General features: G+C 42.5%; 1 protein-coding gene across 8 annotated transcripts in view; it reads left to right on the top strand.

Annotated features, from left to right (window-relative positions):
• Positions 1–25,063, top strand: part of Ogfod1 (2-oxoglutarate and iron dependent oxygenase domain containing 1) — a 56,223-nt gene that overhangs the window by 27,460 nt on the left and 3,700 nt on the right. For 6 of the 8 annotated variants that reach the window (XM_031340884.1, XM_031340881.1, XM_031340883.1 and 3 more), the window contains 9 exons: positions 1,939–2,084; positions 10,458–10,504; positions 13,950–14,050; positions 16,613–16,729; positions 17,238–17,329; positions 17,541–17,669; positions 18,053–18,166; positions 19,977–20,056; positions 20,302–20,615. In XM_031340884.1, the coding sequence (XP_031196744.1) occupies positions 1,956–2,084; positions 10,458–10,504; positions 13,950–14,050; positions 16,613–16,729; positions 17,238–17,329; positions 17,541–17,669; positions 18,053–18,166; positions 19,977–20,056; positions 20,302–20,615 (1,123 nt within the window). In that variant the 5' untranslated portion in view covers positions 1,939–1,955. Of the gene's footprint in view, positions 1–136; positions 385–428; positions 761–1,938; positions 2,085–10,457; positions 10,505–13,949; positions 14,051–16,612; positions 16,730–17,237; positions 17,330–17,540; positions 17,670–18,052; positions 18,167–19,976; positions 20,057–20,301; positions 20,616–25,063 lie in introns of those variants that run through there. The other 2 variants (XM_031340879.1, XM_031340880.1) reach the window with 2 other exon arrangements.

The following is a 25,063-nucleotide window of genomic DNA, read 5'->3' on the forward strand; positions in this document are numbered from 1 at the left end:
AGGAAGTTGGGAGGCAGTCCACAGCGACCATTCAACCAATTGGTGACGGCGTGACGCAATATGTTGATCTTCCATTGGTAACTTGGGTGGAGATCCCGCCTTCTTATGCTTTAGTGCCTTTCCATTGGGTAATGCTGGGGAACTAAGGGAAGAGGATTTTCGGGAACTGTAGTTTCTGGAGGGAAGTAGCGTCCTGACTTCCTTGGCGTGGGTCTGTGCATGGTGAGAAGATGAACGGCAAACGGCCGGCGGATCCTTGCCCAGCGCGGCCAATGAAAAAGGGAAAGAAGCAGGTATCGGCAGAGTTTTCGGATGCTGTCACTGAAGAAATCCTGAGGAAGCAGGTGGCTGAGGCCTGGAGCTGTCGGACGCCGTTCAGCCATGGTAATGGAGTGCTGTGAGGGAGGCGCGGCAGCGACAAGAGGTTTGGGGAGGATCGCAGCCACCTCTGACCCCGGCGCCGACTGCTGCTCTGTTCATTCCAAATTCTGCTTGATTTGACCAGTCTGGGGAGGAAAATAAATATAACCTCCCGACAGTGTAGGGAAGTGGGAGACATGTAGACTGAGGGTTGAATTCTAGAATCAGAGGTCACTCAGAATCCCTCTGCTGATTATACGTCATTGGGCAATGCATATAACTTTGCTTAAGGGTCAGTTTCTTCGTTTATAAAACGGAATCGTTAATAGTATTCCCCCTCTGAAAGATGGGATCGATAAACTAATGTTTGTAGACATTCATAATCTTCCCCTGTACACCGGTAAATAGCTAGCGAGGGTCGCTCTCCGCTGTTACATGACCGTCTAACCCACGCTGGTATTGAGAGCTGCCAGAGAAGCAAGCATCTGGATTTACCAGTTTTCACGTATCTTGTCGTTGGCCTAAGTGACGCACAAAACGAACATGTCTTTAAAGGAACCATCGTTCCAGACATAGCTACAAGTTATTACCTTATACAATGTGAATCAGGCCGTGTGCGTCTTGAATTTTCCCAGACTTGGCGGTCGTCTGTTTTATTTGAGTGTTTAAAGAAGGAAACCCTGGGCGCTCAGGACGCAGACAGAAGATGATTACATAAAATGCAGGCTCCAGCTGCTCAGAGACTTCTCAGTTTCCTTGTCTGTTGCATAGGCATAGTGACTGTATTATCTGTCCTTCAGATGTAGAGAATGTAAATGAAATAATGCTTGTAAGGCACCACTGGGTCAGGTTCTCAGTAGGTCAGGATTGGTTGTTACTCATAATCTAGTGGAAGTGAAATCAATTAGAAGAGGTTAAAAACCACTTGACTTTTTAAAAATGTAGTCACCCACCACACCCCCAGACACTTGGGGAAAGAAAGGACAAGATTAAAGAGAAATGGCCAGTCAGTTTTGCTACTCTTGTTTAATTTGCTATTCTAGTTTTACTTCACTCTGGAGAGAATGAGTTCCCTTAATCTAAAATGGGAGGCTGGAGAGATTGTTCAGTGGTTAAGAACACTGACTGTACTTCCAGAGGTCCTGAGTTCAGTTTCCAGTAACCACATGGCTCACATCTCTAATGGGATCCGATGCCTCTTCTGGTGTGTCTGTAGAGAGTGACAGTGTACTCATGTACATAAAACAAATAAAGGAATAAGTCTTAAAAAGAAAAGAAAAAGAATCTAAAATGCATTTGATGCAAGAATCAGTAAACTAAATAACTTAAAATAAAAGCCAAGAGCTTCCATTGGTGTCCTGCCACTCATTAATGCCTGACGCGGAAGCACAGTGTCTGAGAACAGTAGTTTTGGATGAGTAAAGGGACGACATAAGGCACAGTTCTTCATGAATTTTAGACTTTAGTTATTAGGCTACCAGGATGTCATGTTGGTCTCATTTTGTGTTCTGTTATGCTCCTTGGTGGTCAAACATACAGAGAAGAGGAAAGACCTGGGTACTGTTTTCCTTCCAACAGAAGCCATTGCCTTGGACATGAGTCCTTTTCTCCACTGCGTGATCCCAAACTTCATCCAAAGCCAAGACTTCCTGGAAGGACTTCAGAAGGAACTTTTGAGCCTGGACTTCCATGAAAAGTACAATGATTTATATAAGTTCCAGCAGGTATTTACTCCTATTACATCCATTGGGTCTTGCTCCTCAGAAATTCCTTAGCTATAAAATCATCTGCTAATCGTGGCTGCAGAGATAGCTTTGTGGTGAAGAGTACTTACGGCTCTTCCAGAGGACCCAGGTTCAGTTCCCAGCACCGACATCAAGGGGTGCATGAACCTCTAAAATCACCCAGTGCACATACCCACAGACAGATACACATATAGCCATACAATTTATCTGTTTGTTGATTAAGATTCGAGGTTCTAGATTAGGTTTGCTTTCCAGCATCTTCACCTTGGCATTGTCGAACATTCCTTTAACATGACCTTACTGAGTGCTAACTATGAATTAATTGCTGTGATGGTGATAAGGAGACTTCTGACAAGTTCTGACCTTGAACATCTACAGTAATAGAGATGATAGTGACAGGAATGAAGAAGATATGCTTTAAGCTAGTGAGTGGACCATAAACACAGAGGTGACGTATGCTTGGGTGGTGGCCTAGTAAAAAGTCTTCTATTTGAATATAATAGCCATTCAAACTCGTGGGTTTTGTGACTTGACATATTATAGTTACAATATTCTGCATTGCAATATATCTACTCTAAGGGGAAACGTATGTTTTCCTTCGGGGAGTAGGAGTGCTGTTTTGATCCCAACGCTATGAGTACACTAAGCACATACTCTACCACTGCTTCACCCCCAATTTTCCATTCTTTCTTTGGTGGACAGTATAATTTAGCAAAAGGGGCTATCCTGAAATCAAAATATTGTTTATCTATTCTTAGAAGACATCCCTGTCTAACACAGAAGTACAAGTCATTGGTTTCCCTGTATGGAATCGTTTTCAATACATGGATCACTCTTTAATAAACTCTATCTAGGCTGTCAGGGTTGAAAAATTCAAAAAGGGGCTGGAGCGATGGCTCAGCAGTTAAGTGCCCTGGCTGCTCTTTCAGGGACCTGCATTCCAGTCACAGCACCTACATGGTTGCCCCACCCACCTATAACTCCAATCCTAGGGATTGGATATACATGAATATATACCCATACATGTAAAATAAAATTAAATAAAGTGATGAAGCAGATGAAGAATTATCTCTGCTTCCTTTGCATTTCCCCTTTGATTTAATCTGGAATAAGAGAGTGATTAATAGCTTATTCTTGGGGCTGGCGAGATGGCTCAGCGGGTATGAGCACTGACTGCTCTTCCGAAGGTCCTTAGTTCGAATCCCAGCAATCACATGGTGGCTCACAACCATCCATAATGAGATCTGACGCCCTCTTCTAGTATGTCTGAAGAAAGCTACAGTGAATTATGCCGGAGTGAGCAGGGCTGGCAGAGGTCCTGAGTTCAATTCCCAACAGCCATACACATGATAGCTCCCAGCCATCTGTACAGCTACAGTGTACTCATACACATAAAAATAAATAAAATAAATCTTAAAAAAAAATCTTACTCTTTTACAATATAGCTTATCATGTGCTCAGCTCTTACCCCACTCCAGTTTGTAGACCTTGAACATCAGATTGAATTACCCAACCTAAATACTCACATGATGAGACTCTCAGAAAATCTAATGAACATCAAACTGTTATCCAAATAAAGTTTAGTAGGTTAATGAAAAACCATGTTTATCAGCTGTTATAATTATATCAACTTTTCAACCATAATCAATGTCTAATTACTAAATTAAAGGGTGTGTATGGGTGTGTGTGCCTGCGTTTTCAGCAATGTGGATGTACATGTGTGCCTTTTCTCAGGCACTATCCACCTTTATTTTGAATCAGTTTCCCATTGGCCTAAAGATCATCATCATGTAGGCCAGGCAGGCTGACCAATGAGCTTAGCACTGAGATTATAAGCACATGCCACCCAGCTTCTTCTCTGTGGGTTCTGGGGATTGAACCTACATCCTTGTGCTGGTCAGGCAAGCATTATAATGACTGAGCTATCTCCTCAACCCCAGGATGTTTTTTATTTGATGCTGTTTGACACGGGAAAGTGTTTTGTTAATATGAAATCAGAATGAGCAAAAAAAACCAAAAAAAAAAAAACCAAAAAAAAAACCCCAAAACTGGCTGTGGGTGGCAAACAGAAGAGAAAAACTATTGCCTATTATAAATTCCTTTTACCTTGCTCACTTTTAGGCAGGATCTCTTTACCTGTATACTACTTCTTTGCATGTGCTATAAATTTAGCAGATAATTGGGTCTCTGACATATTCTAACTGTCTAATGTGTGATAGTTTGTATATGCGCCGCCTAGGGAGTGGCATGATTAGAAGGTGTGGCCTTATTGAAGTAGGTGTGGGCTTTAAGACCCTCATCCTAGCTGCTTGGAAGCCAGTTTTCTGCTAGCAGCCTTCAGATGGATATAGAATTCTCAGCTCCTCCTATACCATGCCTGCCTGGATGCTGCCATGTTTCTGCCTTGATGATAATGGACTGAACCTCTGAAACTGTTAGCCAGCCCCAATTAAATTATCTTTATAAGAGTTGCCTTGGTCGTGGTGTCTGTTCACAGCAATAAAACCCTAACTAAAGTAGAAGTTGGTACCAGGGACTGGGGTATTGCTGTGATAGTCCTGACCATGCTTTTGTTTGGAAGAATGTGGATTTGGAGACTTTGGATTTGGAAAGCAGTGGAATGCTTTAAATGGGGCTTCATGGGCTATCCTAGTAGGGAATAAGGAAGACTTTGTTGCTGAGGGTGATATGAATTGTGTGGACCTGGCCCAATAGGTTTTAGTGGAGAATTTCAATGTATGTCCTAGAGGCTGTTTTGGTAGTATTTTGGTGAAGAATGTGGCTACCTTTTGCCCTTGTCTGAAGAATCTGCTTGAGGCTAAAGTAAAGAGACTCAGATTAATTGCATTGACAAGGAAAGTCTCAGAAACACCTATCATTGACTCTGTTCTCTGGTTAAGTATCATGAGGAGCATTTTAAACAAGCATAGCAAGCTGAGAAAGGAAAAATATAAAATATATGATTTGAATTTTAATGGGGCACCAGGAGGTGAAATGGAGCTGAATCCTGTGTTCAGGGATATTAAATTGAATTAAGGGAGTAGTGACCTTGGAACAAAATCCCACCCAGCTCAATTTAGGACCAGGCATGGTTGTACAAGCCTTTAATTCCAGGAGGCAAAGATAGCAGATGTCTGAATTCAAGGCGAGCCTAGAACAGAGCAAGTTTTAGGTGAAGATAAACTTAAATCCAAGCTTGGTAGCTCACACTTTTAATCCCAGTGCTTAGGAGAAAGGCATACAGATCACTGAGTTCAAAGTCAGTCTACAGAGCAAGTTCCAGGACAGCCAAATTAGGCAGTGAAGGAGTTGGAAAACAGAAAGCTGGTGATGATGTAATAGAACAAGAGGGCCATGTTCCAGCCCCAGCAAGCAGCAGAACTTGACAGCTTTGGCCATGTGGCTTTGGCTTTTAGGGCCCAGAATAGAAGGAACTACTGAGACAATTAATGCTGGTTAGCTGGAGCTAAGAAATTGATGGTGATTAAGAAGAGTCCTGCATCACTGAGGTAAAATCTTCTGGGAAGTGTTTTCTGAGAGCACAAAGGAGCGATGTTCCAAAGATAGCCAAGGTTGTACCTCGTGCTGCAGCTGGACTTGGTAATCTGTAAGAGTCACCCGGGTGGTACTGGTTTTAAGGGTATGAAGGAGTTGTGAAGAGCAGCTGAGGCTTGATATTGTGAGAGGCCATGGAAGGCCATTGGTGAAGGTGCAGCCTCAGTTACAGTTGATGGCCCAGGACTGAAGGAGTCATGTAAAAGAGCTGAGGCTTAGCACAATGAAGAGAGCCTATGAGGGGCTATTGGTAAAGCTTAGGTGCAGTGGGGGACCCCAGTGTACTGGAGATGCCAGTACTATGGGATAGTCACCAAGAACATCAGCAGCAGTGGACTGGATCAACCTGAGCTTAGAGTGCTACAGAGGGCAGAGCTGGAGAAGTGACACCAGCTCTTTGGAGGAGCCCAGAAGATCATGTATGGATCCCAGACATTGAAACAAGAAGCTGTAATATCAGAGTTGCCTTGAAGACCCAAGATGTTCAAGAGGCCAGAGTTGTGGGCTATCTGCTGAGGGAAGCTACTAACAGGGAGTGGAACCAACCCAGGAGGAAGAAGTTTGTTGCAGTCAACAAAGATGAAAAAGGAGTTGAAAATCTGAAGACCGCTTTGACATCAGACAAGGAGATGCAGAGTGTCTTGCTTTGGGGATTACAGTTAAGTGATCAGTTAAGTGATTGGATGAATCTCAGAAGAGGCTTTGAACTTTGGACCTCTAACTTTCTTGAGACTGCTGTAGACTGTGGGAAAGTTGGACTGAATGTATTTTGCATTATGCTGTTTGGGTATGGCCCCCATAGACTCATACATTTGAACAAGCCTATTGGGGCCAGAGAGTGGAATGTGGAAGTTTGTATATGCTCAGCCCAGGGAGTAGCCCTGTTAGAGTAGGTTTGGCCTTTTTGGAGTGGGCATGGCACTGTGGGTGTGGGTTTTAAAGCCCTCATCCTAACTGCCTGGAAGGCAGCATTCTGCTAGCAGCCTTCAGATGAAGAGGTAGAACTCTCAGCTCCTCCTGCACCATGCCTGCCTAGATGCTGCCATGCTCCCACCTTGATGATAATGGACCGAGCCTCTGAACCTGTAAGCCAGCCCCAATTAAATGTTGTCCTTATAAGAGTTGCCTTGGTCATGGTGTCTGTTCACAGCAGTAAAACCCCCAGGCATAATGAGTCTGGCATTAGAGTTTATGTAATAGTCTATAGATTTTAAGCATTACTAAGTGCATACTTTATGACAGCCCAAGTGTTTTAGTCATTGAGTTCTCATCAGAGTCCTGCGATGGAAGTGTACTACTATTTCTGTTTTACGGGTAGGAAGCTACATACATTTTTCCTTTACTTCCGGATCATCCCTTTAAAGTAGCAACAGTAACAGAAACCTGTTGGATTTTTTTTTTCATTAAAAGATTTTCAATGAAATGAAAATGTAAAAGTTCTGGAGCTAACTGTCCCTTCTATTTCTATCCTGGTTTTTGTTTGCTCGCTTGTCCTCAGGTTAGTTTGATTTGGTGTGATTTGTTTGATTGTTTGTTTGGAGACTGGATCTCTAAATAGATCCAGGGCTAGCCTCAAACCGACACTCCCCCTGCCTGTACCTCCATGGTAGGGAGGGCCCAGGCCTGTGACATCACACCCATGAGCACAGTTCTTAAAACTGTGCAAACTGCTTCCCGTCCTTTCTTCTCACCCTCCTGTCAGCATACTGTATCACACTTTTGACTTTCCTCCCCCACTGGAACTATGCCTGTTGAGATCACCGGCCTCCACATAAGTAAATACTGTTATTGCTTGGCATTCTTTGATCTTTTGTGAGACTGACCCATACGCACTATGCCACAAAGGCAGATAATCCTCCACCTCTCAGAAGCTTTCGCACTCCTTCCTAGAGACACATTTCTCTCCTTTCAGGGTACCATACTGACTTAATTTTATTTTTCTGTTACTGTGAAGAGACATTATGGCCAAAGCAACTTATAGAAGAAAGCATTTAATGAGCACTTACCGTTCCAGAGGGTTAGAGACCATGACCAACCATCATGGTAAGGAGTATAGCAGCAGGCAGGTAAGCACACTTCTAGAGCAATAGCTGAGGATTCAAATCACTCACAAGCACAAGGCAGAAGCTGTAACTAGAAATCAAAGTCCGTCCCCAGTGACACACCTCCTCCATCAAGTCACTCACAAGCACAAGGCAGAAGCTGTAACTAGAAATCAAAGTCCGTCCCCAGTGACACACCTCCTCCACCAAGACCACACCTCCTGCTCCTTCCCAGTGGCCCACCAATAGGGAACCAAGCATTTTAAATTTATAAGCCTAAAGCAGTCAATCTCATTCAAACTACTGCACACACTCTCTTAATTTTTCTTCTTTATTGTAGAGCACTTTTTCTTAGTTTTCTTTGCTGGGTTTTCCCCCTATAACCACCATTTTTTTAAAAAATTTTTAATTAATATTATGGGGGGAGACATAGTGGGACAGTCAGTCAGAGGACAGCTCTGTGGAACTGGGCCTTGTCTCTTCTTCCACCTTTATGTGGGTTCCAGGTAGCAACCGCTGGCCAGCAGGTTTTCACACACACACACCTTTACATACTTAGCCACCTCACCAGCCCATATAACCAACTTCCTAACGACAGAGCCCTTCTTTTTTTTTTGTTTTTTGGTTTTTTGAGACAGGGTTTCTCTGTATAGACCCGGCTGTCCTGGAACTCACTCTGTAGAGCAGGCTGGCCTCAAACTCAGAAATCCGCCTACCTCTGCCTCCCAAGTGCTAGGATTAAAGTCGTGTGCCACCACCACCCGGTGACAGAGTCCTTCTCAATACAAGAACTATTCAAGGGTTTGATCTCTGAATTAAGATTGAACACAGATTTCCATGGAGCCTCATAGCTTTCTGTCTCTTCTTGAATGTCTTCTAGGAGCCTCAGGGTTAGGACCAACAACTAAACTAATCTCCTTCCACTGATTCTGTTGTTCCTCTTGGTTTCAGATCAAAATGAATCCATTGTTAAGTCCCAGTTCACTCTTCGTGTCCTGTCCATCAAGAATGCATCCTTCACTGCATCCCAAAACACGTCCTCCACTTCCTCCATCAACAGAGTTCACCCTGTCCAAGCTGTCTCTTTCACCATAGTTATGTATTGGAGTATTAGCCAGTCTCCTATCTTCATCCACCTACATAATTGTCACCATTAGTTCCTTGATGTAACTGGATTCAAGAGAATTGGAAAATTAATGTTCACATCAAAATTTGCTCACAGATGTTCATAGAAGTACCGTGTAGAGTAGTTGTAAAGTAGAAGCAACTAGATGTCTATCCACTGGGTAACGGGTAAAAAAAAATGCAGGATTACAATCTAGTAGAGGCTAAGTTACTAGCTGCAACATGAATGAACCTTAGAAACATTTTGGTAAATGACAGAAGCCAGACTCTGGGACCAGTGAGGTGGTTCAGCAGGTAGGTAGGCACTTGCCATTGAGTTCAGATGTGAGTTCAGAACCCACATAAAAAGGCTAGACGTGGTGGCAAGCATCTGTAATCTCAGCCTTCTCTGGTGAGGTGGGAGGTGGAGGCATGGAACTTGTGGGCCAGCTAGCCTAGAGTCTGCAGTACAGTAAAAACAAGAGAGACTTTACCTCAACAAGGTGCTGAACCCTGATGTTGGCCTGTGACCATGGCGCAGCCGTGGCACATTAGTATTACACATACTAATGCACATATATACATACTACTAATAGTGAATATAAAAAAGTTAAAGTAAGCCAGACTCAAAATGTTGATTGTTATGTGATTTCTTTTAAATGTCCACAATAGGCAGATCAGCCACAGAAACAAAAGGTAGGGTGGTGCTTGTTACAAGCTAGTAGTAGAAAAGGAAGGAGGCTGACCACCTAAGAGATGACAGGACTTCGTTTTGTAGTGTTAAATTCTAGGCTTATGCAACATGGTTGCCTGCATCATGAATGTGTGAAAGCCATGGGATTATATACTTTCAAGTGGATAAAATATTAGATTCTATACAATAAGGATTTACTTTCAAGATTTTAATCTCATGGGGGCTAGAGAGATGGCTCAGAGTTAACACTGGCTGCTCTTCTGGAGGTCTTGAGTTCAAGTCTTACCAACTATATGGTGGCTCATCATTATCTATAATGAGATCTGGTGCCATCATCTGGTGTGTAGGCAGAACACTGTATACATAGTAAAGAAATCTTTTTTAAAAAAAGAGATTTTACCTCATGTTCCATCTTTGCCTGAAAGCTAATGACTCTTCATTTCCTCAGGTGACAGCCAAAGTACGTGGTGTAGCTCCAGGCCAACACAGTGCCTCGCATTAGGCCTGGCAGCCTCATCTCTCTCTGCTTCCCATTTGATTTCCCCCAGCCACTTGATTTCTTTGCAGCAATTTGCCTCTTCCTCATTAAAGACTAGCCTGGGTACCCCACTTCACTGCAGACCCTTCCCACTCTCAGCGCAGCCCATCCCTCTCTATCTGTAAGTTGTCCTGTGCGTATATCACCTTTATGCTAATAAGTCACATATTATGTCTACTCTATGTCTCCTTCAACAAACCTAATAACCACTTAGGTATTTGTTGATTGAATAATGTACAAATACAGTAATAAGTCATGTGCCCATGTCAGAGCTGCAAAATGGAGTGGTCACCCATCAGACCAGGTAGTTCTCTTCAGAGTCTAGGCTCTTCATCACAGAGTTCTACTATCAGAACTGTTACTGTTCCTCTTTGCATATTTAACAAGGAAATCTTTTTTTTTTCCCCTTTATGATCAAGTCTGATGATTTGAAGAAGAGAAAAGAGCCTCATATCTCAGCTCTCAGGTAAGCAAGTAATTACACTTGCTAAGTGCCAATTGTGTGTTAGGCACAGCACTGAGTTTGAAATATTAGGTCACAAACTCTATGTTGGCATTTTTGTGTTTGGTAAAGGAGGTAACAAACCCTAAGGAACTAGGTAACTTCTTTAAGACAACCCAGCAAAAATTGAGGGAGCGAAGATACACGTTTAAGCCTTGGGTCGCTTGGTCGCCCTCCCTACCTCCCTCCCTCACACCTCCCCTTCTTTTCTTCTCTCCTTTATTCCAGACAAGGTCTCAGGCTGGTTTAGCACTGCCTATGTATGTAGCTCAGCCTGGCCTGAAAGTACAGAAGTCCTCCTGCCTCAGATTACCAAGTGCTGATTACAAACTTTGAGTCATCATACCTGACTCCAAATTCTTTTTTTTTTTTAAGATTTATTTATTTATTTATCTTATGTATATGGTTGTGAGCCATCATGTGGTTACTAGGAATTGAATTCAGGACCTCTGCTCACTCCAGCCCAGCTCACTCCTGCCCAAAGATTTATTTATTATTACATCTGAGGACACTGTAGCTATCTTCAGACGCACCAGAAGAGGGCATCAGATCTCATTAGGGATGGTTGTGAGCCACCATGTGGTTGCTGGGATTTGAACTCAGGACCTTCGGAAGAGCAGTCAGTACTCTTAACTGCTGAGCCATCTCTCCAGCCCCTTCCTCAAAACTGGGATCAGAGTTTAGTACCGCATGTCCAACTAAAGGTTTTTAATTATCAAAGTTAACATTATTTTAAAGTTGACTAACTGAACTAGTTAGAAATTGTATTAAAGAAGCTCCTACACAGAGACCACAAGGCTAGCTTAGCTTATAATACAAATAAATATTCATTATCTTTTCTATTTACACACTGCTAGCATCAGAACATCTGTGGGTTTTGTTGACTGTTGTGTACTTAATTTAGTATTCACAGTTACTACAATTTAAAGTCATTTTGTGGGCCAGTGTATTAGCTCAGCTAGTAAAGGTGCCAGCCACCAAGCCTGATGACCTGAGTTCAATTCCTAGCACACACATGGTAGAAGATATCTAAGTTCTACATATTGTCCTCTTACCTCTATATGTCTTCCATGGTACACACACACACACACACACACACACACAAGATAAATTTAAATTTTAGAAAAGGCATTTTATGATCGCCTGCAGCTGCTCATGCAAGTGCTTGTTTAAGTGGCAACCTAACTTGTTTAGTGTTGCTGGAGCCCCTGGCAGGAGGGGAAGCCTGGCACTAACTACTCAACTCTGGACCCAGCTTCTTGCCTTTGTGAAGAAGAAGTGGCATCAAATACTTAAAATGGGAAAATTAGTTTATTGATAGTTATGTCTCGAAAGTGAAGAGAGAGCTGTTCTTAGTTGGGTTCTGCCTTCCCCATAGCACTGTTACATTTTTAGAAGGGTTACAATTAAAAGTCAAGAAAGGTGCACATGTAGATTTAACCAAAACTAGAATTATTTAAAAAAAAAAAAGACAGTTCAAAAAAAATCCTTCTCTCTTTTTCTCTCTGAGAACATGCTTTCTCTTTCTCTTCCCCCTCCCCTTCCCACAGCAACTTCCCTGACCTCAGTCCTTGGAGCCAGTGAACTGGTCCAAGAGAAGCTTCCCAAAAAACCCGCATTTAATATAATCTAAAAAAAAGAAGGGGGCTGGCGAGATGGCTCAGCAGGTAAGAGCACTGACTGCTCTTCCGAAGGTCCTGAGTTCAGATCCCAGCAACCACATGGTGGCTCACAACCATCCGTAATGACATCTGACGCCCTCTTCTGGTGTCTGAAGACAGCTGTAGTGAATTGGGCTGGAGCAAGCAGGGCCGGAGCGAGTGGGCCGACAGAGGTTCTGAGTTCATTTCCCAGCAGTCACACACATGATGGCTCATGGTCATCTGTACAGCTACAGTGTACTCATACACATAAAATAAATAAAATAAATCTTTAAAAAAAAAAAAGAAAAAAATCATATTCAAGGGCACATCACTGCATTAATTAGTATTAGTGCTTATAATAGTGAGATTTATAACAGAAAATACATATTTGATCTTAGTCCCCATTCCTGGCAGCAAGCTCCTAAAACTTAGAATGTAAGTGTTGAGATTAATAAAGGCAAATGGAGACTTTTTTGTTAGGAAAATACCCTTTCTACAATACCAGAGCTAACCCCCAAAGGTTGGGGAAGGAGGCACAGTCGCCAAGAAGATAACTAAGAGTGCTACAGCTCTCAGCCCTAACTGTTCTACCTCTGGTAAAAACAAGGAGGGTGTTCAGATGAGGTAGGAGGAGAGCCACAAGTTTGGGTCTAGCCTGAGCTTCGTATTACATTGTAGACCAAGTCTGAGCTACAAAGAGTAAGATCTTGTTTCAACGAGGAGAGGGGCTTGCGGTTGGCTAGATCCATCATCAGAGGCCGGTGGTTATTCAATCAGTCGTGCCTGTTTAACAAAGCATCTGGAAGTCATGGATGCTATGGAGAGGGAAGAGAAGCTCTGTTCTTCTTCTCAGCACATTATGTTTTATATTTGGCTGTTCCTAAGTTGAGTCTCTTTTTTAGGAAAAAAAAAAAATTATTTCTTTCTGTTTATGTGCATTTGCCTTAGTTGAGCCCATGTGTATGTAGATACCCCGGGAGGCCAGAGGACATTGAATCCCTTGGAACTGAGGTTGCAGGTGTGAGCTTCCTAATGTGGGTGCCGAGAACTAAACCCAGGTTCTCTGCAAGAGCAGGGAGTGCTGTTAACCACTGAGCCTTCTCTCCAACACCTGAGTTGTTTCTTTTTATATTAAACTATAAATACAGTTAAGTTAAAATTACCTAACAAAGGATCCAACTTGAGGAGGGTGTTGTAGGAGCCTCCTATTTATACGCAGCCAGCACAACTCATGAGCTGGGTCTGATTGGGTCTGAAGATGGGACCAATCCTGTGAACCATTAATCCTGTAGATAGTGTAAGAATTGAACTGTTTCCAAAAATAGGTAGGTACCAGCAGAAAACCCACATATTTGATGTCAGAAGCAAAATGTATACAAATAGCAATTGGGTTTTCCCATTTACTGCTGAAAAGGCTATCTGACAGTGGGTGATTTGTAATGATGTAGTGATGTGGGGACTTACAACAGAGCCCAAAGTGCTGGTGTGGAGGACGTCCCAAATGAAGGCAAACTGCTAGATAATGAAATCCATGAGGAGACTCTGAGCAACTGCACTAAGTAGCTGGAGGATCACACTGTTTCTCTGGGAATTTGACTCTGTACAAGTTTAAAGAGAGATGGAGCATCTCTGGGGTCTTGTGAGTGAAATCTGAGAGCAGGGCTCTTGAATTAAATGAACCTTAAGAGAGTATATATAGGAACAGCACTGCTGCAGACCAAGGCCATGCTGCAGCCTAACAAGCTGTCCTTTGTTCTCACTTCTAGGAAACTTATGTTTGAAGATTTTCGGGCCTGGCTTTCAAAGGTTTCTGGCATTGACCTAGAACCAACCGTTGACATGTCCTGTGCTAAATACGAATTCACTGGTAAGGAAGCTTAAGCCCTGCTCTCTAAAGATTTCCAGGCTTCAACTTCTCCATGATGGGAAGATAGCACGGGGTACCTGGTAGCTTTGGGGTCTTCCTCATACACAGAAATAACCATCATACCACAAAGGGTAAGGTAGTGGTTCTCTGTTGGTGTGTGAGAGCTATAGAACGTATTTGCAGAAAAATTCTTATATCAACCTGCACACCTTATTGTAAAACTCAAAAGGTGATGCTATAAATGCTGTTCAAGACTTCTAAAAGTTCTCATCTCCTTTAATGCTGGCTTTCCGTCTCTTATTTTGAATTCAGCCAGTGGAAATAGGACATGAACAGGTAAATAGTAATACTCCTGTCACCCGCCTCCCCTCCTCACAGCTTTCTTTCACCTTCCAGTTCCCCTTCAGAGCTCAGAAATGTGCACTGGAATATGTATGCCTTTTTATATGGAAGGAAAGGTTACTTAGTTTTGTCTTACTAGATTTTGATTCAGGTTTGCTGTTGTGTATGGTCTTTGGGAAGTCTAAATTGGTAAAGCGTTTTAGAGATAAACTTAGTAATGTTATGTGAAAAGCTATTATGGGTCTTGCATACTTTTTCTTATTTATCGTTTGATATTCTTTGAGACAGGGACTCACTTTTGTAGTTCTGGCTGGCCTCAGTCAAACAGAGATCACCACATCCAGCTTTTTTTTTTTTCAATTTGAAATAATTTCAAACGGAAATAGAAGAGTCAGACATAGCACAAATAATTTGTTTTCCTGTTTTACTTGAAAGGCAGTTGCAGTCCTGAGATTCCATAGGCCTGAACACTGCAGTCACTCTTTCTCCGTGACAGTAATGAGCTGCAGAGTCAGAGACTTGACGGGCCAGTGCTGTTCCCGTCTAATTCATAGGCCTCCTTCACTTGTTACTATACCGTCCCTGAGGCAAAAGGATCTAGTTGCGGGTGGTATACTGCATCCACTTGTCCAGTCTGCTGAGCCTCCTGCAGTCTAGAGTAGCCTCCTGGTCTCTCCTAGACGTCCTGGACCTTGATGCTTCTGAAGTCTTAGAGACAGTTAGCTTTTAACAACTCCTTCAGTCTAGATTTATCTGGTGTTTCCTTATGACTGGTGTCTCCTTGAGACATGCATTTGGAAGGAATGCCGTAGCTAACACTGAGGTTTTTCTAAATCCTGCTGGATGGTTCAAAGTGACTGTGTCATACCCTTAGTGATGTGACCTTGGAGGGCTTACAGGGAAGCCAGGCTCAGATTGCCACGCTTTCCTTCCATCAGTACACACTCTGTGGCTGATGCTTTTCCTTTGGCTGCTGGGATTGAATCAAGGGTCACAACTTGCTAGGCAGACGCTACCTCCGAGCTATATCCTCAGTCCTTCTATCCCCCTCCCCAACCCCCCTTGCTTTTTGAGTTGGCATCTAAGACACGTAGATTGCCTTTAAACCCACCCTGTATCCCAGATTGGCCTTAAACTTGATTCTCTTGCTCAACCTCTGCAATAGCTAGGATTATAAGGCTTTGCTACCAGACCTGACTGTAAGAATTATGGGAGTCAAACCAAGAACCTTGGACATGCTGCTTTAAGACTTTGTAACCATCATTTTTCTCACCAAGCTTTGGTTCAGTTATTTTCACACGTTAATTTTTATTTTACTAAATTTACTGCAGTGTAAGTTGCCACGAGGTGGCTTGGATCTGTGGGTTAAAGGCCACTAAATCTGACAATCTGAGTTACATTCCCGAGGCTTACACGGTGGAAGGGAAGGACCAGCTTCCTACATTGTCCTCTGATCCACATGTCCTTCTCCTGTCACCAACACCACAATAAGTGTTTAAAATTTTTTTAAAAAGTAAAGGAATGTGTATACCTATGAACAGTAAGATTTATTAAGGCATTCTTTTTTTTTTTAAAGATTTGTTTATTGTTATTTGTAAGTACACTGTAGCTGTCTTCAGACACACCAGAAGAGGGTGTCAGATCTCATTACAGATGGTGTGAGCCACCATGTGGTTGCTGGGATTTGAACTCAGGACTTTCGGAAGAGCAGTCAGTGCTCTTGAACTGCTAAGCCATCCCTCCAGCCCCATTAAGGCATTCTTTGGAATAGCCAAGAAATACAATTTAATAACAAATAGAAATGCAATAGTACCTCTACAAAGAACAGTAACTGCAGCCAATAAAAATGATATCGGGGTATATATTGATATGGAAAGACACTCGCTTTGTAATTTTGAAAAGCTCAGCCCACAGCCCACCACTATAACATTAGCATTTCATTAGGTAAGTACGTATACGAGGAAAAAATACTACAGAAAATATGTGGGAAGACAGTGTTTGTAATTGTATTGTAGATCTGTCTGTATTTGTTGTGTTTAACGTTTTTATGTTGTCTGAGCTTTATTGCTACATTTACAAAAGAGAAGTGACATTTTAATACTCAAAGATAATTAAAGCTGGGATTAACATTACAGATGTATGTCGGGACTGACCGAATACAGAAGCAGATAACGGCTGCTGTGTTTGCAGAGATCTAAATTATGCTCTGTGTACTTGCAGATGCTCTGCTCTGCCATGACGATGAGCTGGAAGGGCGCCGGATCGCCTTCATTCTGTACCTGGTTCCTTCTTGGGACAGGGACTTGGGGGGCACCCTGGACCTTTATGACACTGATGGTAAGATGTGTGTTTACCACCCCCAGGTACCACTCCTAATTCCAAACACTTGCCTCGGGACAACCACTCTAACATATGATGTGTCAAATGAGGGAGAAACCATGTATTAACACAGTGACTACCACAGGTGGAATTAATGCGAGCCTGACAACCACCTCGACGTTACATTTCAAGTTAGTTCACCAGAGACAAGCTGATCCAGATGAGAAGTGGGCCTTGCTTCTGTGTACTGACCACAGAAGGGGAAAAAGCACACCAAGCTACTTGTGCCTCTGACTCTGCTAACAGCACTCTAACAAGAAATCAGGTCTTTTGAGAGGGGACTCACCACAGAGAACCTAATCTGGCTCTCAACAATAATATGGACAGTGTGGTGGAAGCTCGAGTCACTTAGCTGAACAAGTTTAAGTAGAAGGGACTATTTGAGACTGTCAAGAGCTGAATGAGGCAGCCTGAAAGTGTTAATGATGCTAGACCCTATTCATGGGTGTCTTCTCTCCTTATGCAGAACACTTGCAACCCAAGCAGATTGTCAAGTCTCTTATCCCATCCTGGAACAAACTGGTTTTCTTTGAAGTGTCTCCGGTATCCTTTCACCAGGTAAAGACCGTAAGACACATCTACAGTGCACTAGGGATCAAGGATCTGACTCTCTGATCGCCCACATCTAACTGTGTCTCCTTCCTGTTAGACTCACTGTCTCACCAGGCCATTTGCATACCCAGCCTGGCAGACTCAAGCTAATGTGCCTTGACTCTTATCTTCACTTGTCATCCTTTGCATTGATGTGTTGATGGTCTTGCTCTTGCAGGTGTCTGAAGTCCTGTCTGAAGAAACATCACGTTTGTCTATAAGTGGCTGGTTTTATGGTCCTTCGTTAACCAGGCCTCCCACCTACTTGGAGCCCCCAACCCCTCGAAACCCTCACATCCCACAAGACGTAAGCATAGATTATTGGAATTCTTACCTTGTGTACTACAGCATATCAGTTGCTTTTCTGACTTGGCTTGTGAGGACCATGAGAGCAGACATGTATTTTGCAACACTAGACATCAAACCAAGGGCCTTGCATATGCTAACCAAGCATTCTTCAATGAACTATATACCCAACATGTTTTTCTGATCTTAAAATTGGGTTTTGCCAGTGCTGGAACTCGACTTGGAACTTTCACTTTTCTTAGATAGATTTGGATAGTGTATTTGGCTAGTTTTCCAGTATTCTTTGTTTGATAGGAGAAACATAAAAAGTAAGGAATGTGGACTGATTTAAGAACAGAAGCTATAGAGACTTAACGGATCGCCTCTATCTACTTCTCTTGCAAGCATGAAATTTTATATGAGTGGATCAACCCTGCTTACCTGGAAATGGATTATCAAATGAAAATTCAAGAAGAATTTGAGGAAAGGTCTGAAATTCTCCTGAAGGAGTTTCTTAAGGTAGGCCACCATACCCTGGTTTATATGTATTGTTTGATATTTAATCTTGGTAAAACTGACTGCACTAAGATTTATTTTCCTTCTTAGTTCAGATGTTTATGTACTTCTCTTCAAATGAAATGCACAAATTATAATAATAATAAGCATTGCTGTCAGGTGTATGCATGATATCCCCAGAATTCTATGAACTCTTTTTTTAAGGTTTATCTTTTGCTTTTAAATAAAAACATTAATGTATGTACACATGCATGTGAGTGCATAAATGCCAGAAGAAGGCATCAGACCGCCTGGCACTGAATCAGTTCCAGGTAGAGGTTGTCCATCAAAAGCACTGTCAGCACTGAACCATCTCTCCTGTCCAGGACTGTATTGCTCAGTGTACACGCGCACACATACACATTTCTGCCCTAACAGGGGCTTGGTACCTAGTTTGGTTTTTCTCTATTCATTTAGTTAGTGTGGTACTTGCTAATTTTTAATAGATCGATTGCTACTTATAGTTGATCTAATACTGAATGTTTGCAACTTGAGTAGAAAGAAAGCTGAAGTCAGAAGTCATGTTCTGGCTCAGGCCTCGCTGGGTGTCTGTTGTGTTACTGGTTACAATGCGATGATACCCACTTTGCCTTTCTTGCAGAGTTGGGAGAGCTGTGTGAGATAGCACATACTGATAGAGCACTCCATGACCACGGTGGATACAGGAATGCACATTCGAAAGAGCTCTTGCTCCATGAAAAAGGAGGAAGGGTTCTATAAACGGCTGTCAGAATTTCACAGCTGACATTGAATGGTACAGAATTGCAGAGGCATTATCTTGTTACAGAAATGATAGCAGCTAACCACTGTCTGTAACTCCATTTCCAGAGGACCCAGTGCCTCTCTAGCCCCCATGGGCAATGCACAGATACATAAACATTTAGGCAAAACACCCATATACATATAATAGTTTTGTAAGTAAATCCTCTTATGGATATATTGTAATAGAAAGCCAGTTTCTTGCATTGTATTTGACTATTCTAAATTTGAAAACTTATTAAATGAGGGGACAAGTGGGACCAAGAGAGCCTATAATGTTGTACACAGATGTCCATTTTAGTGATACTAGCTAATACAGTTGAACTCATGACATCCTAAGAATCCAAGGAGGAGTTAGTGTCACTAGGAACTTGAGATTTAGTGCTTAGCAATTTAAAAAAAAAGCCATACAACTACTAAGAACTAGGGAAGGTCAGTGAGTAAGACCATTTGTTTCTTACACGTGAGGAGCTAAGCTCGGATCCCTAGCACCCATGCAGGCATGCGTGTGTTTGCTTAACTTCTGGAGCTGAAGACATAAGAGGGTGGAACTGCTGGCTACCAACGTGGTGAGAGGGGCTGGAAACCACAAGCTCCAGGTTCAATGAGGGACCAGTGGAAGAAAGACTTTTCTGGCTTATACCCACACATGCATGGGTGCATATATTCATGTGCACACATTCACCTACATCACACACATATATACAAATAAAAATCTTTAATAATAATTAGACCGCTGGGCAGTGGCAGCCAGGGCTATACAGAGAAACCCTGTCCCAAAAAACCAAAAAAAAAATAAATAAATAACAATAATAATAATAATAATAATTAGACCAACAACACTTGGCTCTTTTAGGTACAGCTCCCACAGAGATTTTGTATGAAAGAGGAAATATTCAGATATTCAAATACTCTTAGAAATCAGCCAGCTGATATTCTACAGATTGCTTCTCCTACTGGAATAGTAAGGGATTGCAGGAGGATCTGCTAACTCCTTTATTTGCTTCTTTTCCAGCCTGAGAAATTTGCAAAGGTCTGTGAAGCCTTGGAGAAAGGAGATGTGGAATGGAAAAGCCAGGGCCCCCCAAACAAAAGGTAGAGCTCATCCTCCCAGGCGGTGCCATGTGGACTTAGCATCTCCCTTTCATCTGCATAGCTCATCCCCAGTAGGATGCTTGCCTTGAGATTTAGTTCATGCTGTAGCAGGTCCTAGCAGAGTCTCACTATTACCATAAGTTGTGCCATCATTTAGGGAGAAAGGTTCAAAGCTAATGACCAGCTCTGACTGCGTGGGCAGTCTCACGTGTGGGGCTGAGGAGCTTGCCGTTGCTGCTTTCCAGGTTTTATGAGAAAGCGGAAGAAAGTAATCTCCCTGATATACTGAAGGAGTGCATGGGCCTGTTTCGCTCCGAGGCGCTCTTCCTGCTGCTCTCCAACTTCACTGGCCTGAAGCTTCACTTCTTGGCCCCTTCGGAAGATGATGAGACTGAGGACAAAGGAGAGGGGGAGGCATCTAGTGCCACTGCTGGCACTGAAGAAGGGACCAGCCAGAGCCCCTCAGGGCCAGAGAATAATCAGGTAGCCACTGGCAGCCACAGTCAAGAGAATGGTGAACAGGCAGACCCAGAACCACAGGAAGACGAAGCAAAGAAAGGTAAGCTGGTGTTAGGACTCACCTTTATTTTTACCTGAAACTATTCCACATTCAACTGATTTATCCTTGGGTGTCAGGATGGCCGTGTTCCCTAGACTCAAACGGCTTATCCTTATCCATGTCAGAAGTACTTCCTGAGCACCTTCTATTGCACTGTTTCCACCTTGGGAACAGGAGAACAGAACAGAGTCAGCTCTCTGGCATCTTGAGTTCTAGGAGATGGCAGAAGTCAAATCTATACCCAGAAAACAAAGAAGGCTTACCCAGTGCTGAAGGCTTACATAGCTTCTTGTGTCAGGAGCACACCGCTTGCCTGCTGCTATTGTTCACACTCTGATAAAGTATACTAGCTGTTCTCCTAAAAATGTTCTTCCTGCGTTCCTTCTTCTCATTCAGATCTGAGCAGTGGCACTTCCTTAGAGAAGCTTTTCCATATCACCCTCCCGCCTAAGGCTGCTCAGTCATAGTCATTCTTTGTCACATGACCCCATTACAATGCTGTGTCCATGCTGCCACAGTCTCTGAATTCATACAGGCATCAGTCCTGTGGCAGGTGGAGAAGTCATTTGGAGTTGTTGTGGGTTTGAAGTCATCCATCCCCTTGGCTTTTAACAATCTTTCTCTCTTCTCTTCTACATAACTCTCTGGGCCCTGAAGGGAGGGTTTGATAAAGACATCCTACTTAGGACTGAGTATTCCAAAATCTCTGTTTCTCCATATTGCCCAGTTGTGGGTATCTGTGTTAGTCTCCATCTACTGCAAGAACAAGCTTCTCTGATGACTGAGCAAGATATGTCGGACTAGCGGAATCTCATTAGGAGTCATTGTTATGTTCTGTTAACAGAACACTATTATTTAGTTTTTTGTTAAACCTGTGATCTATCCAGTCTTGGGTTTGGGCCACCGATGACTTGTCAGGCATGGGTTCCATCTTGTGGAATAGGCCTTAAATCCAGTCAGTATGGTGGGTTGCTCCCATAGTGTCCATGCCACTGTTACCCCAGCTTATCTTTCAAGCAGTCCACCTTTGTAGATCACAGTGTTTGTAGCTGTGTTGATGGTAATGTTACCTTTTCTCATCTGACAGCATGCAGAGTACCTTCCACTACCATGAACACTAATCAGACTAAGGGGTCTGATTAACACTTAACTAAGGGGTCAAGCCTCTGGTTAGGCACCACCTTGACTTCTCTATGTTCAGTGAGATATGTAAATTCTGTCTTAGGTAATAGGCCTTACCATCAGTTTATGGAGAATGACCAATAATCTTAGCAATGGCCTGAGATGTTTGGGCGTTTCCATGGAGACGTTTTAGCCAATGACTCAATTAGATGTAACCCATTCCTGGCCCTGGAGGTTTCACTCAATATTCACATATAAGAGATAACATGCAATATTTGTCTATTAAAGTCTGGATTACCTCATCTAGGATGTTTTTTTTCTAGTTCTATTCATTTACTGCAAATGTCATAATTTCATTTTTAACATCTCAGTAATACTCCATTGGGTAAGTGCACCACATTTTCATTATCCAGTCATTGGTTAGTGGACATCTACACCGTTCCCAATTTCTGGCAGATAGGAGCAGAGCAGCAATGAACACAGATGAACAGTATATCTGAATAGGATGTAGAGCTCTCTGGGTACATGCCCAAGAATAGTAGTGATCTTGAGCTAGATCTATCCCCAGCTTCATGAGGAACTGCCACACTGATTTTCATGGTGGTTGTACAAGTTTGCACTCCCACCTCCAGTGAATCCATGTTCCTCTTTCCCCACAGCCTTGACAACATGAGCTATCATTTGTTTTTTTGATCTTGGCCATTCTGAATGGTATAAGATAGAATCTCAAAAGTACTTTTATTTTCAATTCCTTGATGACTAAGGATGTTGACTATTTTTTAAGGGTTTCTCAGCCATTTATGTTTGACACTTTGAGATTACCTGGCTTAGTTCTGTACCTTGGGTTTGATGCATAAATGTTTAAGATTCCAGTATCATCTTGTGGATTTTTCCTCTGAGTTTTTAGTGTCCTTCCATTCTCTTCTGATTAGTTTTGGTTTGAAACATCTTGTCAGATACTAAAATGGCTTCACCTGCTTTCTTTTTGAGTCCGTTTGCTTAGCATACATTTTCTATCCTTTTATTCTAAGGTGGTAGCTATCCTTAATGGTATGGTATGCTTCTTGGATGTATCAGAAGAATGTACCCGCTTTTCCTATCCTTTCTGTCAATTTGTGTCTTTTTATTGGGAATTGAGACCATTGATATTAAGAGTTATCCATGAGCAGTGTTTCTTGATTCTTGCTATTTATTTGTTATGGTGTGGGGTTTTTCCCACTCTTCTGATTGACTGGTCTTGGATTATTTATTCTTTGTTTTCTTGTGTGTAGTTAATCTCTTCAGACCAAAGTTTTTCTTCTAATGCCTTCAATAGGACTGAATTGCTTTTAAAAAAAAAAAAGTACTGCTTAAAGTCAGTTTTATCATGAAATAGCTTACTTTTTCCATCTATGGTGATGGATAGTTTTGCTGGGTATAGTAATCTGGGCTGGCATCTGTGGTCTCTAAGAATTTGTAGAATATCCATTCAGGCCCTTCTAGCTTTTAGAGTCTCCACTGATATGTCAGGTATTACTCTAATTGGCCTGCCCTTACTTGTTCTTCTGGCTACTTCATCTTTTTCCCTAGTAGTTTTTAATATTTTTCCTTTGTTCTATACATTTAGTGTTTTAATTTTTCTGTGTTGTGTGGAATTTTTCTGGCCCTGTTTGTTTGTTGTTCTATATGTTTCTTGTAGACATTTAAATGCATATATGTAAATGCCTATAAATTTCCTTCTTTACACTGGGAAATTTTTCTTCTATGATTCTGTTGAAAATATTTTCTGTGTCTTTGACCTGGGTTTCTTCTCCTTCCTCTATTATTATTATGTGTAGGTTCCATCATTTCCTAGTGCCCCAGATTTTCTGGTTGTTTTGTGTCTGGGTTTATTTGTTTGTTTTAGATTTAACATTTTCTGTAACATTTCTTGTCCCTTGTCCTCAGGGCCTGAACGACTCTTTCCTCCATGTTGTACATTGTGTTGGTGAGGCTTCTCTCTGAGGATTTTTTTTTTGATTTCCAAAATTTTTCACTTCAGTTTTTCAGGTTGGAGTTATCTTTATTCTCTTTCAACTTTCATGTCTTAAACTGTTCATTATTTCATCCCACTGTTTCTTTGTGTTTTTATAGACACCATTAAAATATTTATTCATATACTCTTTAAGGTCCTTGAACATATTCATAATTGAAGTCCGTGTCTTCTGCTTTTCAGCTGTATTGTATCTCCTAGACCCTACTGTAGTAGAGTTCCTGGGTTCTGGTGGGGGCATTTTGTCTTGGCTCTCCATGTTTGTTTTTCTGTCTAAGGATCTGTAGTTATGATTGAAATGGTTCTAGGTGTTGATATCTTGGTTCCTGTTGTCTTCTCTGGAGTTTAGGAAAGTGTGGTGTGGCTGTGGGTTTCTGGTAAAGAGTGCGGTGAGTGGCAGAGAGGAATAGAGATGGGCCAAGAAAAAAGGCTGAGAAACTGTAGGAATGAGCTAGGGCATCCTGTCCACACTAAGAAGCAAGGTCCCCAGGGAGATGGAGGCATGGTGAAAGGAGGGGCTCTTGTAGGTAGGCTGCAGAAATGAAGATGGGGCAGGGTGGTATGGGTAGGAGAGCCCTGGATCTGTTCCAAGAGTTGGAGTCGTTAGGAAATGGAGGTAGGGTGAGAGGAGGGGTCCCTGAGAGCAGGCTGCTGCAGGCTGAGGGCGAGAGGGAGAGCTCGGAACGGAGGACAAGGAAGGTAGAGAACAGCTGTGGCACTGAGGCCTGTGTTAGAAAGGGTTTCTTTTTTTTTTTTTCCCATGCCTGAAATTTATTCTTTTTTTTTTTTTTGATATTTTCTTTATTTACATGTAAATTTCTCCATTCCTAGTTTCCCCTCCTGCCCTGGGCTGGTGATCTGGGCCTCCCTCAACCCGCGGGAGAAACGGGGGTCCTAGTCAGGTCGACAATGAAGTATAAGATCTAAATGTATTTCTTAGAAATGGCATCAGACTTTTACAGTCATTGCAAAAGAGAGATGGTAAATCTGGCAGCTCAATAGTTGAGGTACATCTGAGGCTATCTAAAACATACTGGGTCTAAAGCAGCAGCTATCTCCTCTGAACTGGTGCTGTATCCCCCGGGCCCAATCATTCTGGGCCCGGGGGAATGCGGATGTATGAATCTGAGTCCTAGCCCATCTAAGTTCTAGTGCTAGTCCTTCTGCGAGTCCAAGTCCTTCTTCTTCTCCCAGTCCTTCTGCTAGACTGAAGTCATGTAGGCAAGGGACCCCCACACCAAGGTCAGCAGAGTCTGGTAGCTAAGTGTGAAGCAGGAGGAAGAGGGGTGGAGCCCTCCCTGTTGAGGTATTCTTA

This window comes from Mastomys coucha, unplaced genomic scaffold, assembly GCF_008632895.1.
Source record: "Mastomys coucha isolate ucsf_1 unplaced genomic scaffold, UCSF_Mcou_1 pScaffold22, whole genome shotgun sequence".
NCBI classification, from domain to species: domain Eukaryota; kingdom Metazoa; phylum Chordata; class Mammalia; order Rodentia; family Muridae; genus Mastomys; species Mastomys coucha.